This window comes from Physeter macrocephalus, unplaced genomic scaffold, assembly GCF_002837175.3.
Source record: "Physeter macrocephalus isolate SW-GA unplaced genomic scaffold, ASM283717v5 random_260, whole genome shotgun sequence".
NCBI classification, from domain to species: Eukaryota; Metazoa; Chordata; class Mammalia; order Artiodactyla; family Physeteridae; genus Physeter; species Physeter macrocephalus.
Genome location: NW_021145546.1, coordinates 29,178 through 44,333, shown reverse-complemented (window position 1 = coordinate 44,333; position 15,156 = coordinate 29,178). Strand labels below are relative to the sequence as shown.

Sequence of the window (15,156 nt, the reverse complement as noted above, 5' to 3'; positions counted from 1 at the left end):
CAAGGCAGGACGCTACCTGGGCCACCTACTCTTCTCAGCCCGGTGCGGGGTCCCGCCCGGAACGCAGGTCAGGAGTGGAGCGGGGGGCTCGCGCAGCTGCAGGAGCCTCCGGAGCCGCGTGCGCGCGTGCGCGGAGGGGGCGGGGCGGGCGGCGCGGGTCGCGAGGGCCTTTCCCACACCTCGCGCCTCCCCTGCGGTCCCAGCTCCCCGCGCGCCCTAGCCTGACCCACGTGTGCAGACACGCGCGCCTGTGTGTGTGTGTGTGTGTGTGTGTGTGTGTGTAGCCGGCAGACCTTGCGCCCGGGTCGGACAGGCCTCGTGGGCACAGGGGGCGGCGGCCAGCTGGACAGCGGCCGCGCTTCTTTCCCTTCCAGTCCTCCCCAGCACTTTCCTCTGGGGAGGTTTCCTTGGGTCGTGGTACCTCCAGCCATTCCCCTCCCCTCCCGCCCCCTTCTCTCCCCGGAAAGAGGCCGGCGCCTTGCGATGAAGGTTCTGGTTCACCCCGGCTCCGGAGCCCTTGACATTTAGCGAGGCTCGCGGCGCACTAGTGTAGGCACCAGGCAGAACGCTAATCCCATTAAAGCTGTGGTGTCATCGGGGAGGGAGGCTGCCCCCCGCAGTCCTCGCGCTCATTGGCCGAATGCAAACCAGGGGGCGGGGCCGAGGGCCGGGGAGGGGGCTCCGGAGATTTCGGAGTCGGGAGTCGGGCCGGGATTTCGCAGGGGGAGCCCAGCGGTTGCGGCTGCGGCGGATCCCTCGGCACTGCCCGCCGCGCGGCCGGGCAGCCCAGGGCCGGGGGCAGCTCCGCCAAGTCGCGGGGCGAGAGGAGGCGGGCGCCCGCAACGTGGCCGGGCCGGGCCGGGCTGGGACGGGGAGAGGGGTGCCGGGGAGCCCGGAGCCGGGCGCCCGGGTACCTCGCGTGGAGCGGCGGTGCGCCCGGGAGGCGAGCCGACGCTCGGGAACGAGCAAGCAAATCGCTGCCTCCCCAAAGACGCTAAGTTACGCAGGCCAGCCGGTTCCCGGGGAGCGCGCGTGGAGCCGCGCCGCACCGCGCCGCAGAGCCCTCCCGGGCCGGCCGGCGAGGAGCGGGGCGCCGGCACCCCCAGCGCGGGGTCCGGCCGGCAGTGCGCCCCGGGACTGAGCGGCGGCGTTCGAGGCTCCTCCGACCCGCCCGCAGCCCGCGCCCGACTCGGGCGCCCCCTCCGTGCCACTCCGGGAGCGATGCCCCCCGCCCCCCGCGCCCCCCGGGAGCGACGCGAGCATGGAGAAGTCGAGTAGCGAGGATTCTTCGATCCACCGGAGTCCATCTTTGGACAGCAAGGACTCGGACTTCGCCAAGCCGTCCACCTCGGGCCGCCCGTTCGGCCGCGGCTTCACGGCCGGCGCCTTCTACGGCACCGCGGGCTCCCGCGGCCAGAGCCGCGCCGAGGCTGGCGTGAAGACCGACAAGTACAATGCGCCCAAAGGCAGCAAGTACGTGGTGTTTTACCTGGACCTGTCCTTTGTTCTCCTCCTAGAATTTAAGAAGTGCAACATGGCCAGAGGCTGCCTCTGCTGCTTGAAGTACACGATGTTCCTCTTCAATCTGATATTCTGGGTAAGTCCTTCCCAGTATCTCTCCTTGGTCTCCTCTCTCTGCTTAAGCACGATACCCTCTTCCCCTTCGGAGCTGCGTTGCTTTGCTCTCTGCACAGCGCTAAGTGGGTTTTAAAAAACCGTTCCCCCGGCCCCCGCCGCCCCCGCTTTCATTCATCTTTCTCTTCCCTTCTCTCTCCTTGCTGGCTGAATGGAGGCTGCAACTTGCCTGTCTTCCAGGAGAGACTTGTTCTAGTCCTGGGAGGCTGCTGAAGTGTGCCGCCACCTTCTCCCCCTGTAAGAAACCCGTGCCCCCAACTGGGTAATGTGCAGAAATAGGTGTGGTGTCGGAATTTTTAACAGCTGTGACCTCGAGTTGAATTCAAGCAGAAGTGCGGATGGTTTTCCGAGTTTCTTCTTGTATTCCTCCTGAACATGCACGAACACAGTCTGCGGCACTTTATGGGCGTGAGATGGGGGGAGTGGTAGAGGTCACGCCCTCCTGCTCCTTTCAGGGAATCCCGGGAAAAGGAGAAGGAGCCCCTATCCCAGGCCGAGGGACCCGCTCGCTGGCCTGCAGCTCTGCCCCCGAGAGTTAGGGCTTGTGTGGAGAGGGAGGGTGTGGGAGGGGTGCTGCCATCGGGTGGCGGCAGCTGCTTTTGAGGGACCGCAGTGGACTGGGCAGGGAGCGGGCCGGCCACGTGCTCGCGCCATGGGACCCAGAGCCTGGAAGGGACAAAGGGAGGGCCCCATCCTTGGTGAGAGAGGAGGTTCTAGAGAAGGTGCCAGCGGGTGGGACAGCTCGGAATTGTGCTCTGTCCCCCGTTATTCTCTTGCCCCTTGTGCCCCTGTGCACAAGAAACGCTAGGAGAATTTGAAAACTTCTTCGATGCATCTCTAACTCTTCCTTCATCCCCACTTCTGCCTCCGCCTTTCTTCTCTGGAGCCCAGACGCAGTCAGCACAGATGTTTGGCTCTGCTCCAGGGCTGTCCTCCTCCGTTGTGGAGGCTGTCCGCTGCCCGTGGTCCAGGAGGAGCATGGGGGCAGGAGGGTCACCCAGTGCGGGGGGCTGGGTGCGGTGTGCTTTGGTGTGCAGTGCTTGTGAGAACTGACCCACTTTAACTGAAAAACTTTCATGGGTGTGTATGGGTGGGTGACTTTTCCCTGGGAAGGGGAGAGCTCAGGCCTGGGCGGGAGGAAGACTGGGCTCTGGCCTTGGTTCTGCACTAGCTCTTTGTGTGACCTTGGGCAAATCACTTTATCCCTAAGGACTGGGTTTCCTTTCCAGGCCAATGGGGGGGGGCAGTCGTGACGGTCCCCCTCACAGCCTCGCCTCCTTAGTTATGGGACGTCCTGCCTCCTTACCTTCTCTCTGGGGAGGGAGCCCCCTTCCCTTCTCTTCCGAGGAGCCTGGTCTGAGATCTTTTGAGTAGGGTTTCCCCAGGTCTGGGTCTGGGCCCCTGCTGGTAAGATGTTACCTGTCCTGGGGTGAGGGTTTTGTGGAAACTGGGGCAGATCCACTGGAATGTCAAGAATGATCTTGTGGCTGCCTCTGGGCAAGTACTCCTGGTCCTCGGGCTCATCTGCCAGCATCCGTGTCAGCCAGGCACGGGTGTGTGTTTCTCTGGGGCCTGCGGATTTCCATGAATGCTGCCCATTCATTGTGCACGGCTTCCCTCTCTGTCCTTGTTCTCAGTCTCCGCCTACCTTTCTGCCTTGCCCCGCTCTTACTAGAAAGACCCTCCTGGGATGCTCGGTGCCCTGGCCAGTACCTCCCACTCAAACGCGCTGCTCCCCGCCCCCACCCCGCCACCTGCTGGCAAGAGTAGGTATAACTGCGTGTGCCGCCTCTTTTTTTTTTCCGGGCGTTTAGGGACCTCCCCACGCGCTAGCTAGTGCTGTGGTCTGTGCCCTGCACGTGGAAGGCACTGGTTGTAAGTTTGTGAGTGAAGGAAGGGAGGGTCAGCGCAGTAAATCCACACATGTGGTAGGGATTCCCAATCCCACGTGATAGGAAAGAGAAGTTAGTTCTCAAACTTGCCAGTGATGAAGGCTGTCCTGGCGCCTTAGCTGTGGGGTGACAAGCGACTTTCTGTCTTCCTGTGGTTAATGAACCGGTCAGTGGAATGGCCTTCCCTTTTGGTTATAGTGAGAGAACTTACTCTTCCTAATAAGAAAGTGCCTACCCCTTCCCTCTTACCAGGCAAGGACTCGATTTCTTCTAGTCTCTGACTTTTCTGGCTACTTAACTATTTTGACAATTCCCACAACATGCTATGAGCTGGGAAAAATTTTGAGTCTCAGAGACCCAGTTCTTTCCTGCTTGTAGCATATGGGATGATGAAATAAGGCCTAGACCTTGGGAGAGATGGAAAATTCAGCAGAAGAGGAACGGATGCTTGTGTGTGTGAGAGTGTTGGCCGCTGCGTTTCTTGGCAGGTGGAGGAGCAGGTGTAGCCAGGACTCGGGCTTGTGCGTTCCTGTGCCCCAGTCCAGCGAAGGCTTCCTGCGGGAGGTGCTTGGGCCTGAGATAGAAGGAGCAGTGGAGGGAAGAGCCAACTCGGAAGAGAAGGAGCGAAGGCGGGTGGTGGTGTTGGTGAGGCAGGACCTCTGGAGACCCCTGCTGCTTCCAGGGCACCAGGGAGGCAAGGACAGACGCGAGTGAGAGGGTGGGCGCGAGGAGGTGTGCGGGGCTGGTCAGCGCCATGCCCTCTGGGACCCAGAGCAATTGCTAGGAATTATGTAGCCATGACTTTCTAGTCTCATGGCTCAGGGCCCAAAAGAAGGCTTTTCTGAGGCATTAGAGTTGAACCTGAGGCCTGCAATCAATAGATCGAGATCTCCCCATAGATCCTGAAGCCTACCTTGTCGTTCTCCAAACCCACCGCTGTGGCCACACCGCCTGCCTCCCGGGAGCCCGCTGGGCACTGCCAGGAGAGGTGCAGCTGTCTCACACCGCAGCCCCTCGCAGGCCTGAGCGGGCCTGGTTCTTTGCCACTGGGTGGAGCTTCTAGGGTATTGGTATTGGCGAGGGCCCGGGTGACATCACCGGGGGCAGGATGGAGGCGGAGCTGTGCGCTGGCCTCCTCCTCCTCCTCCTCCTCCTTCCGAGGAAGGAAAGGGTAGGTGCCTTGCAGGCTGCTGGGCGCCTGCCTGTGGTGGGGGAGGGGATGGCGTCCAGGTCTGCCCCTGGCACCGCCGCCTAGAGCCAGCCGGTGCTAGCCAGGTTGGCGCCCAGGGCAGCGTTTCTGAGGGCCTGATATAGACGGTGGGGTAGAGGTCAGCCTGCCTGAATGAGTCCCACCTCCTCTGTGCCCGTGCATGCCCCACCCGGATCCTCAAAGAGAATGCTGGCTTCCAGGTGGATGCAAAATGAGCTGGCACAGAAGTTTCCCCATACTGAGGGGCCTGTCCACCAGTAGTCCAGCCGCCCCAGGTATCTCTCCTCGTCTCATCCCCATCTCTCAGTCCTCCCGGGACCATCTGGTGGAATACTCCAGGCAGAGATTAAGCGAAGCTAAGCCCCTCCAGGCGGGCACAAGAGGCTCAGAGCTTTTAACTCTGAGTATCGGGGTGAGCCCTGAGTGCTGGCGGCCTTTGTCCCTTTCTCGGGATGCAAATCGTGATCCCATCCCACATCCTCCCAACCCGAACTGGGCTCCTGTCTGATGGGGGCGCTGGCTGGGAGTAGGGCTGGCATGGCTAGTGTAATTGCCACTCAGAGTAATGGTCACTTTGCGCGCTCACCAGCAGAGCGGTCCCACCACTTTAAATCATGGCTGGCAGAGCAGTGACATTCTGGCCTCACCGGAAAGTCTATTCCTCGTGGATCGGTCCCTTCAGAAAGGCCAGTTAGCCAAGGAGGCAGCGTTCAGGGTGCCTGCCGGGGCAGGAGAAGGGCTGGCGCGGGGCTGCCTGCACCGGGTGTCGGGCGGGCCCCCTGATTAACCTCCCCTACAGGGGAGGTTAGGCCGCTTACTCTCCCTCAGGCCGCTTACTCTCCCTCTGGGCGCGGGCAGCTTGGTCACAGCTCTCCAGCCCCCTTGGAGGCACGCGTTTGGTACTGGCTTGGTTGGCCGCCAGTGGATGCCGTAGCTGCCCTGTGTCCGTGAAGCCCAGGATAGGGTCTGGGACAATCCGGGCTGGGCGGCCTGGGGTGTCCTGAGTCTGTGGGCTGCCTTCTGTCTGGGAACAGAAGTCGTGAGTGGGCCGAGGGGTCAGAACAGAGTCCCAACAGGAGATACAGTTCAAGCTGGGCAGCAAGAGGCACGTACGCAGAGGCTTCCCAAGGGCTCCGGCCGGCTCCCCAGAGGGCGGCCACACGTGGGTCCTGATCCTCGGGGTGGGTCAGGCCTGGCTCTGCGGGGGGGGGGGGGGGGGCGCTGATGCCCCGAGACCCGGCAACGTGGCCGTGAGGGAATGCCGGCTCTGTGTCCGCTTCCTTTCCAAAGCATTAAAAATCAAACTTCCTTGTCTTGATATCTATTTTTAAATCATGTCAGAGCCAGCGTTGGTGTCAGTCAAGAGGGGGTGGGGAGGAGGAGGGTAAGGAAGAGAGAGTTCCGCTGCAACGGGGGGAGTGCTGTCACCCCGGTGGGGAAAGGGCCGCAGGCCTGTCCCCCATCCTGCTGCCCTGAGGGGCACAGAAAAAGCCACAGGCCTCCTCCCCAGGCCTCCGCAGAGGATGGGGCCTCGCGCTCCCCTGCCTCCGCGTGCCCGGCTGCCCTTGGCTGAACTTGGCGGCGGGCTGTGGGGCTTACTGGGCTGTAGGGTCCCAATCGAGCTGGTTCACTCATGCCACAACTATTTCCTGAATGCCCGCTGCGTGTGCAGGAGCCTGCAGCGCTGAGGACCGGCTGACCGGGCTCGCACAGGGCAGATCAGCTTTCCCGGGCCAGGAAGTCGCGGATGGAGAGGTCACCTGGCCCGTCCTCCCCCAGGCACCAGAACGCGGAGCCCCCCTCCCCCTCCGCAGCATCCTGGGCCGGGGCGGCGGCAGGCCTGGGCTCTGCATCCGTCCTGGGGGCCTGACTTGACCTGTCCTTCCCTTCCCCCGCGCCGTGCGATGGCCGTCTCGCTCCCTCTAAAATGTTTGCGTCCATCAGAAATAGAGGGGAGGAAAAAGAGCCCGTTTCTTTTAGGAGCCTCTGAGTTTGGAAAAAAGAATTAGTGAGTTGTGTCTTTTCTGTTTCTTCTTATGGGAAGGGCTGAGCGGGCGCTCTGTGGCTAGTGTGCCCTGTGTGCATTTATCGAGCACCTGCTGTTAGCCGGGTCCCTGGGGGCAGTCAGGTGCATAAACAGGTAATTACAGTTCTGGGCAGTAGGCGCTCAGTCGAGCTTCTGAGTAGAGTAATTAATACTGCTTAACAGAGACGAGATCCAGAGGTGACAGTGACAGCGGGACTTGGAAGGATGGATACGAGTTTGCTGGGTAGATGAGGATGGGGTTCCGGGCTGGGGAGGAGGGTGATCCAGACCGAGCCTCCTGCACGTGTGCAATGGGCCGAACGTAGGGAAACAAAGGGCGGTATCAGCCTGGTGGTGCCAGCCGAGGGCGGCTTCCTGGTGAGTGTGGGGATGCCGTTAGGTTTGTCGCCAGGGCTCTGCGGAACGGGACGCTGTGCTTTTCGGGAGGTGACCCCCGAGACGGGTCTTGTGGTGCCGCTCGGGCTGCAAGCTGTCGCTGTCGGTGATGCAGCTTTCGGAGACGCCCGGCCGCTCCCCCTCGGCTGCCATGTACCTGCTTCCGTGGTTCCAGTTAGCGAGCTCTGAAGCTGAGGCAAACCCGTCGGGCAGAGTTAAGTCTTCTGAGCCAGCTTTGCCCCCCGCTCACGTGTGAAAGCTAATCTGCCAGCAGGGGTCGGGGCGGGGTGGGGGAGGGGGGCATCGGGGCAGGGACGTGACAAGTGGCACGTGGAGGGGAGGGTGAGCAGCTCGGGGTGGAGATGGGGCTCTCCTCCCACACCCGCCGCTCTTCCCCCCCACCAGCCTCAGGGGGCCTGAAATCTCTTAACGTGGTCGGTCCGTGCTTCCATTCGGGTGGGTTCTGCCGTCTCCTCCCTTGGGCCCCGGCAGGCCTCCTGAGAGCCTGCAGGAAGGCCCTGGAAGGGAAGGCCACAGGGTGTCACATCCTCTTCCTCGTGTGGGCAGCTCAGTACCACGCAGGAGGCCGGGTTAGGCGGCTGGTGCGGGGGTGACTGCCTTCAGGGAGCTTCCCATCCGTTCCGGGGCTCTTCCCTAGGGTGTAGGTTCGAATCACCCAGGCAGCTGTGTACGCGGACAGAGGCCACCGTGCCCCTTGACCTACGACCTACTGACTCAGAGCGTGCAGGAGTGAGGCCTGCGTTGTGAAGCGTTCCTACCCCTCCTGGTGCCTGGGCTTCCTCACGTGTGACAGTATCACCTGTCCTGCAGGGCTGTTGCCAGGGGCCCAGGTGAGGCGGCGTGTGCATGACACAGGTCCGCTTCTTGGCGGGACGCTGGCACGCCGGACTCAGTGACCCGTGGTCGCAGGTGTTGTCACCGCCCTCCTGCAGTGACAGCATGGACCCCCAGGGAGCCCCCCACAGTGAGTCAGGTGCCCAGGGCTGGTGTGACAGTGCTGGGCAGGGCTTTGGAGCCTGGACGGAGCTCCAGATGTCTTGTTAGGCTGGGGAGAGTTCCAGATGTCCTCTGGTCTCAGGGATACGTGGTAGAAATGGGGAGGCGGCTCTGTGGGAACGGAGGATGGGGTGGAAGGCAGTGAGGGAGGGCCGGGGTCTCGGACGCGGGGGCCTGCAGCTGCCCTGCCACACTGCACTCTTCTCAGTTGGGCCATGCCCTCCCCTGCCGCCCTTTGTTCCTGGTGCCATGAATCGGGCCGGCTGGGCCTGTGGTCACATGGCAGCGTCCCATGATCCTCTGCCCCGGGCGCTCCAAGGGGAGGTCACGGCGCACACTCAGGGTTGGGCTCCGCTCGGCAGCTTGGCTGTGACCTGAGCTGACAAGAGACAGGCAACTAGGGCCTCCAGGTCACTTTACTAAGCAGAAAAATGGTCGCTTAAAACTTTTTTCAAATAGCAGAATATATCATATCTAAATTCACATAAAGATGTATATAACGAACATGTGCCCACCATGTAGTTTAAGGAATGAAACATCATCTACACCTGCGAAGCCTCTGTGTGGTCCTCCCTGGTCTCGCCCCAGCATCCTGCCTAGGGAGAACCATTCTCCTTACGTTTTGTGTTAAGTATATTTCTTTACGGTTTTCCCGCCTGTGTATGCATCCTTAAACACCACATCGTTTGGCTTGGCTTGTTTTTAAACTTTTGGTAGTTGGAAGCATTCTGAATTTTTAAAATTCAGCATTACGTTTATTGATTCATCCGTGTTGATATGTGTGATGATCGTGCGTTTATTTTCGCTGCTCCATGAGATTCCGGTATGTGTGTGTGCAGCAGTGTATTCTTCTGGTGATGACATCTGGGTTATTTCCTTCTTTGCAAACATGCTTCTGGAGACGTTCTTGAATAAGCCTCCTGGTGCACATATGCCAGAGTGTCTCTGGGGCCTCGCTTCTGAAAGTGTCTCCGGAGGAGCAGCTCTTTGCTTCCAGTCTTTGGACAGGGCTCTGCTGTGCGTGACCGGTACCCAGCTCCAGCCAGAGGTGACCCCACTGCATCCCAGAGCTTGTTGATCATATGCACTTGAATGTTCCGGCCATATCAAATTGCTGTAAAGTTCCTCAGCGCTGAGCCAGTCCACGGACCACACGTGGAGAGCTGCTTTAGGAAACATAGCAAGGGTCGGCATTGATGAGTTTTAGAATAGTTGCATTTCCGCTTTCTTGGAGAATATGACAGATTATCTTCCGAACTGGAAACATCGATTGACATTTCCCCCCGTGGGATGGCAACTGAGAACGGAAAGCTTGGGGCATTCTCTGATACGGTGGGTGGAAAGTGCTGCGTTATGTTTTAAATGGGCATTTCTCCGATTACTGGTCAACATCTTTTCATAGGTTTGTCAGCCATTCTTTCCTCTTCTCTGAATGCCTCTTGATGTTTTCGTCCATTTTCCTATAGAGTTGTTTGCTTTTTCTTCCTAATTCTTAGGAGTTTTATTTCTGTTCTGGATACTCATCTGTTGTCTGCTAAGTGTACCACAAACACAGTTGACAGCTTCCAGTTTGTAGCTTGTCTTTTCACTTTCTTCAGAGGTCTTTTGATAAACAAATTCTTTAAATTAATGTAGTCAAACTTAATCAGTCTTTTTTCTTTGTGAGATGGTACTTTTTATGTATCACTTAACATAACACTTCAGGGACATCTTTATGTCCCCGGTAATAGGACAGTGCTTTTGTCACAACATAATAGACGCTCACATTCATGAGGGTCTGAATGAATGAATGCATGATCAAAGACGAGTCCCTGTATTTATTTCTGAAGGCTTTACTTTTCATATTTAAGTGTTTCGTAGCTCTGGAATGTATATCTGCGTGCCATGTGAGCAGATATACTCCGACTCCTCTCTCCCCTTGTAACATCAGCTGCCTGAGCCCCCCGAGCTGGCCAGGCCCCTTCTCCCCCACTGATGGGTACCTAGCACCTTTCCCTGTGCTACACTGTCTGAATTACGGCCACTTTATAACAAGTCTCCATAAGTGGTGAGGCAAGTCCGTTCATCTTATGCTTTTCAAGAATGCTTGGGCTGTTCTCGGCCCTTTGTTCTTCTGTGTAAGTTTTGGAATCAGTTTGTCTAGTTTCACCAAAAATCAATCCGTCAACCCCATCCCCCAGCCCTGGTGGTATTTTGATTGTCCTTTCACTGAACCTCTTGATCAACTTGGGGAGAATCGCCACCTGTGTGTTTGCATTCATGAGTATAAATCGTATTCTCAACGTGCATTTCTGTTCACGGACGTGGTTTACTCCACGAATTAGGCCTCTGATGTTCTCCGTGAGGGTCTTACACGTTTTCCGCCAAGTGCAGACTTTTGATCCTCCATCCTTTGCCAGGGGTGGTTCTGGTGTGAGGGATGAGGGGGAGGCGGCTATGAAAGGAACAGTGAAAGAGGGAAAGTAGGGTTAGCGTCTCCTCTGGGAGAAGAGGAGCTGAGGGAACCCCCAAACCAAACACCACTCGGTCCCCGGTGCCTGTCCAGGGGCTCCACGTGGCCCGTGCTTGAGTCAGGCGGGGGTGTGCGTGTCTCCCTCCAGCGGCTGTCCTCCCCCCGGGCAGGGAAGGCCCTTTCAGAAGTCTCAGAGCGCAGGACCCTGGGGTCCAGGGTAGAAGCAGAAGGGGTGGGGTCGGGGCAGCCAGTGGGTGTCTGTCTCTGTGTGAAGATGCTGTGATAGCACCGAGGGCGGGGCAAGTTCTTGAGGGTTTTTACAATGGCCCCACTGCATGGCACGGGGTTCCCCGAGCAGGGATCGAACCCACGCCCCCAGCAGTGAAAGCGTGGAGTCTCAAGCACTGGACCGCCAGGGGGGTCCCCCTGAAGGTTTTTAAAATGTCCTCGTGTCCCACTGGTCTGGTTCTGCGCTTGCATCTTCCCCAAGGTACCCAAATTGTACGTTCTCAGAGCTTCCCCCCATACGCACACATACACAGTTACGTATGCATATATGTGTGCAGGTGTGTATACAAACCTAATGCGGCATTTATGTACAAACGTGTGTGTATGCCGTGTGACTGTATAAACAGTCAAAACACGTTGGTAGTGTAAGTATGTGCGTATATACTTATACATATATGAACGTGTATATTTAGAGAGGTTCCCTCCAAGTGAGTGTGACCTTGGGTATAAGCTGGCATCTTCATCTAAGCATCTCACGTTCTCCATGGATCTGTGCAAGCTGAGGCTCCCAGACTGCAAGCACCGCACACCAGGCAGGGCTGACTCAGGAGCACAGAATACATCTCCCCATCTATCCCTCTGTCTGTGAGCAGTTCCCAGAGGTGTCAGCTGGCACCTGGGGGCAAATCACTGGAGCAGACGTCTCTTATTTTTGCCGGCCCAGCTTTCTTTTCCCTTCTCTGGGGACCCGCACCCCTGTTTTTCTCTCTGTGGGTCTTTCAGTATCTATGAAGGATACCAGGTGAGCTCACAGGCTAGGAGGGAAGGCTCAGTAGCAGGCCACACGTGGGTCAGGGACCAACCAGGGTGCTCCGGGGCTCCGGTACCAGGAGCTGATGGTGAGCTTGACCCCGTGGACTCTGTCAGGATGTGTCAGCTCCTGCTGCTTTGGCCCTTGGATCTCACTCTTCAAGAGTTGGCTTCCCTGGGAGAGAGTCTGGTTGGTCACGAGCCCCCCCTTGGGCAGGGGTGAGCAGAGCGCCCTGCCGGACGGGACAGGGCCATCTGCACTGGGAGGAGGAGAATATCCTGAAGAAAAACGCGTGCTGATACCAAAAGAAGGGGAGGGCAGAATGGCAGATGACGTGTTTGCCCCCCCAGTGCCAGACGCTGCTGCTTCTGGGATTTGCTCACCCCCTGAGATGTACCTGCCCCACTTCCTGGAGAGAGAGGGCAGGAGCAGGTGGGGAAGCGAGAGCCAGGGCAGTGGCGCAGCCGCTGCCCCGTCCAGCGGCCCTGGTTCTGTTCACACGGCCACGCCAACTGCCTCTGCTGGTGAGATGGGCAGCCTGGGTGCTCCTCTGTGTGCCCAGCGCCTGGCTGTGCCATCCAGGTGTGTGTGAGTCGCTCAGGGGTAGGTGTTCTGGGTTCCCCAGAGGCAGGCCGCTCTTCGGGGCATCTCCCAGCAGAGCACACTCCTGGATCCTAGCCAGTCACCCCTTTCCACACCCCTCCCCGGTGACCACCGCTGGGCAGAGGCCCGGCCAGCCGATGCTCTGGGGGTGCCTGCCGGGCCGTGCCGTTCTTTTAGCCCTGCCCTGGGTTGTCCTGACCTTCCTCGGTGCTGAGCCCCTGGATTCCCCAAAATGTGTCCTCGGTGATGAGCCCTGGTTCGCTAACCCCCAGCCTGGCCTGGACGAGGGGGAGGCACGTGAGAAGGGGGGCCCGAGGCCAGCAGGGTGCAAACCTGGAGGTGAGCCTGGAGGAGGAGGAGGTCCTCCACAGGGTGCCTGCCTGTGGGCACCCCTCGGGGGTGGAGGGGACCCTGCGTTGAGTGCCTGCTGTGTCTGGGGACGGAGCTGGGTGCTCTCCTGACCCTGGCGGGCGGTGTCAGCGTGTCCGTGTCCAGCCCCTGCCGTCTGTCTTCTGAGCACAGCAGGCCTGATGGAGAAAGCAGGTCTCAGGGAGTAGCTGAGGGCCAGAAAGGACAGGGCTCCAGGACCCGGAGGATGGGAGGTGTACCGCTGGGGAGAAGGCAGGGCAGGAGGACAGTCACGAGAAGGTTCTGGATGAGAGGGGGCGGGGGGAGCATGGAGGACGAGGCGGCAGGAAAAAGAAGGTGGTGTGGAAGACGGAGAAGAGGCTAGCGCGTGGGGCTTGAAGCAGGGTGTGGCGGGCAGGGGCTTGCTCTCTGGCGCGGTCCATGGCAGCCAGTGGACGGTAGAGACTGCAGGTGGCAGGTTTGGAGAACAGGTGGGTGTGGCCTGGCCCACAGACCCCAACGCCCCTTTGCAGGGGGCTCTAAGGAAAGGGCGGCTGCTGGCGGGACCTTCCCGAGCCTTCTGTGCTGGAGCAGCGGCCCCAGGGTTCTCTCTGGGGGCGGTCATGTGTGTTCCCAGGCCCAACCGTGCTCCCCGCCTGTGGGCAAGAGCGAGCGACAGCTTGTCAGGCCGATGAGCCTGGGCCCTGGGCAAGAGATCTTTGATGTCTGAGTCGTTTAGGACACGAGTCCTGACTGGGCCCTGAGGCCTGGGGACCCTCGGGGGGCGGGGCCGGGGGAAGGAACGTGGATGCAGTCAGAAGAGCTGAGCGCACAAGGTGCTTGATTCGTTACCATTTATGGCAGCCAAAGAGAGCGGTGCAGGCCCGTCCCCTCCCCTCCGCCTCGAGCCCCCCTCTGCCTGCCCCTTTCTCAGCCTGCCTGATGGGAGGAGGGGCGTCTGTGTGGAAAGCGCATGTTGAGCTGAAAGCTGTGGGAGGATTGACAGGATTCTCAGCATTGCTGATTTGTTTCCTCTCCTCCCTCGTGGATGGAGGCTCCTCACATCTTGTTGCGGTTGGGTGGGCAGGGCAGGGCAGACGCCCCTCCAGCAGCCTGCGAGATCCTGGTGGGTCCAGCCACCAAGCCTACGTTTCCTCCCGGTTCTACAATAGAAGTGCCGAGTCCCGCTTTTCATGTAAGAGACATGCACCAGTTAACTCTTCAGTTGCACCTGGGATCCAGGTGGCAGGGTGGGAAAGAGCAGCGCATGGTCACAGAGCCCTGGGTTCTAGCCCCAGCAGTTGCTAACTGGCTGTGTGACCCTGGACAAGCTACTTCCCCTCTCTGGGCCTAAGTTTCCACATCTGCACAATGGTAGACTTGGACCAGCTCACCTCGAAGACCCCTTCGGGCTCTGACATCCTGTGATTTTTATGCATTTCTTTTGCTCCCTTTGTGTTTTCAAAGAGCTGGTGATTCTTGAGATGCTTTATCTTCCTCTTCCTCTTGGGTGGAGTGAGGGACCAGGGATGGAGTTCTTTACGTCTCACAAGTGGGGAAACTGAGGCCAGAGTGAGGGAGGACCCATCGGGCAGGACTGGGTGTGTCCTCCGTGTGCTGGAACTTGCTCTCTGAGCCTCATCAAACTGCCCCAGGTCCTGCTCTGCCTCGGGGCTCCCGGCCGGGAGCTGGGCCCAGGCCCAGGGGCTCTGGATTCCACGGCCCACCCGAGGGCAGGAAGAGATGGGGGCCTGGCTAGGCATTCAGCCATAGCAGCCCCCGCCTCCCTGCCTGGGAGGGCTGTCGCCACCAAGCAGGTAATGAGGGGCGGGCTGCTTTATTCAGCGCCCCCAGTGCCGCATCTGACACCCAGCGCGCCGCCGTGCGGCTCCCTTTCTGTTGTTAGAAAGACACCTTAATGAGTACTGTTCCAACCGCACCCTCCCGCACTGGGAAGGGCTTTCTTTTCCCTCCTGCTTCCCCAGCCCCTGCTCCTCCAGTCCTCCGCCTCCAGCCTCTGTCTCTCCCCGGCGGCAGCCAGCCCTGGCACCTCCCCGTCCAGCAGTACTTGCAGCCGCTGCCTTTGAGAAAACAAACAAACAAACAAACATCCCCCCCCAACTCACGGCTCCAGGCTGTGATGCTGTCCCTTCCTGGTGAGCACGGGGACTGTCCCGCTCCCCCACTGGAAAGGACACACGCGGTTTCACTTCCCGCCATCCACCACCGCTGGCTGCGTCTCCCCTTCCTCTCAGCCCCTCCTCTGTCCTTCCGACTTTGTCGTGAGGGCTGCAGGCTCCCGTGGAAAGAGCCTCGACGGGAGTGCGCGTTCCCCTCGCAGCCCTGCCTTGGTTTCCCTGTGGGGACTTCAGCTTCTCATCTGCAAGATGGGGATAAACCTTAACTCTTGGCTGGCCAGCCGGGGAGAATTGTCCGGAGGACACACTGAGGTGTTTGGGAAGGTCTCTGAAGTCTGCAAAGGGCGATGCTGGTGTAAACTGGGGTGACTGTCGTGTTCCTTCTGTAACTTCCCGTGGT

At 59.5% G+C, this 15,156-nt stretch overlaps 1 protein-coding gene across 1 annotated transcript in view; it reads left to right on the top strand.

Moving 5' to 3' along the window:
• Positions 1 to 1,088: 1,088 nt before the first annotated feature.
• LOC129391858 (uncharacterized) overlaps positions 1,089 to 15,156 on the top strand; it is a 42,668-nt gene continuing 28,600 nt past the window's right edge. Inside the window, exon 1 of the mRNA XM_055082750.1 lies at positions 1,089 to 1,597. Coding sequence (XP_054938725.1) covers positions 1,262 to 1,597 — 336 coding nt within the window. The 5' untranslated portion in view covers positions 1,089 to 1,261. The remainder of the gene's footprint in view (positions 1,598 to 15,156) is intronic.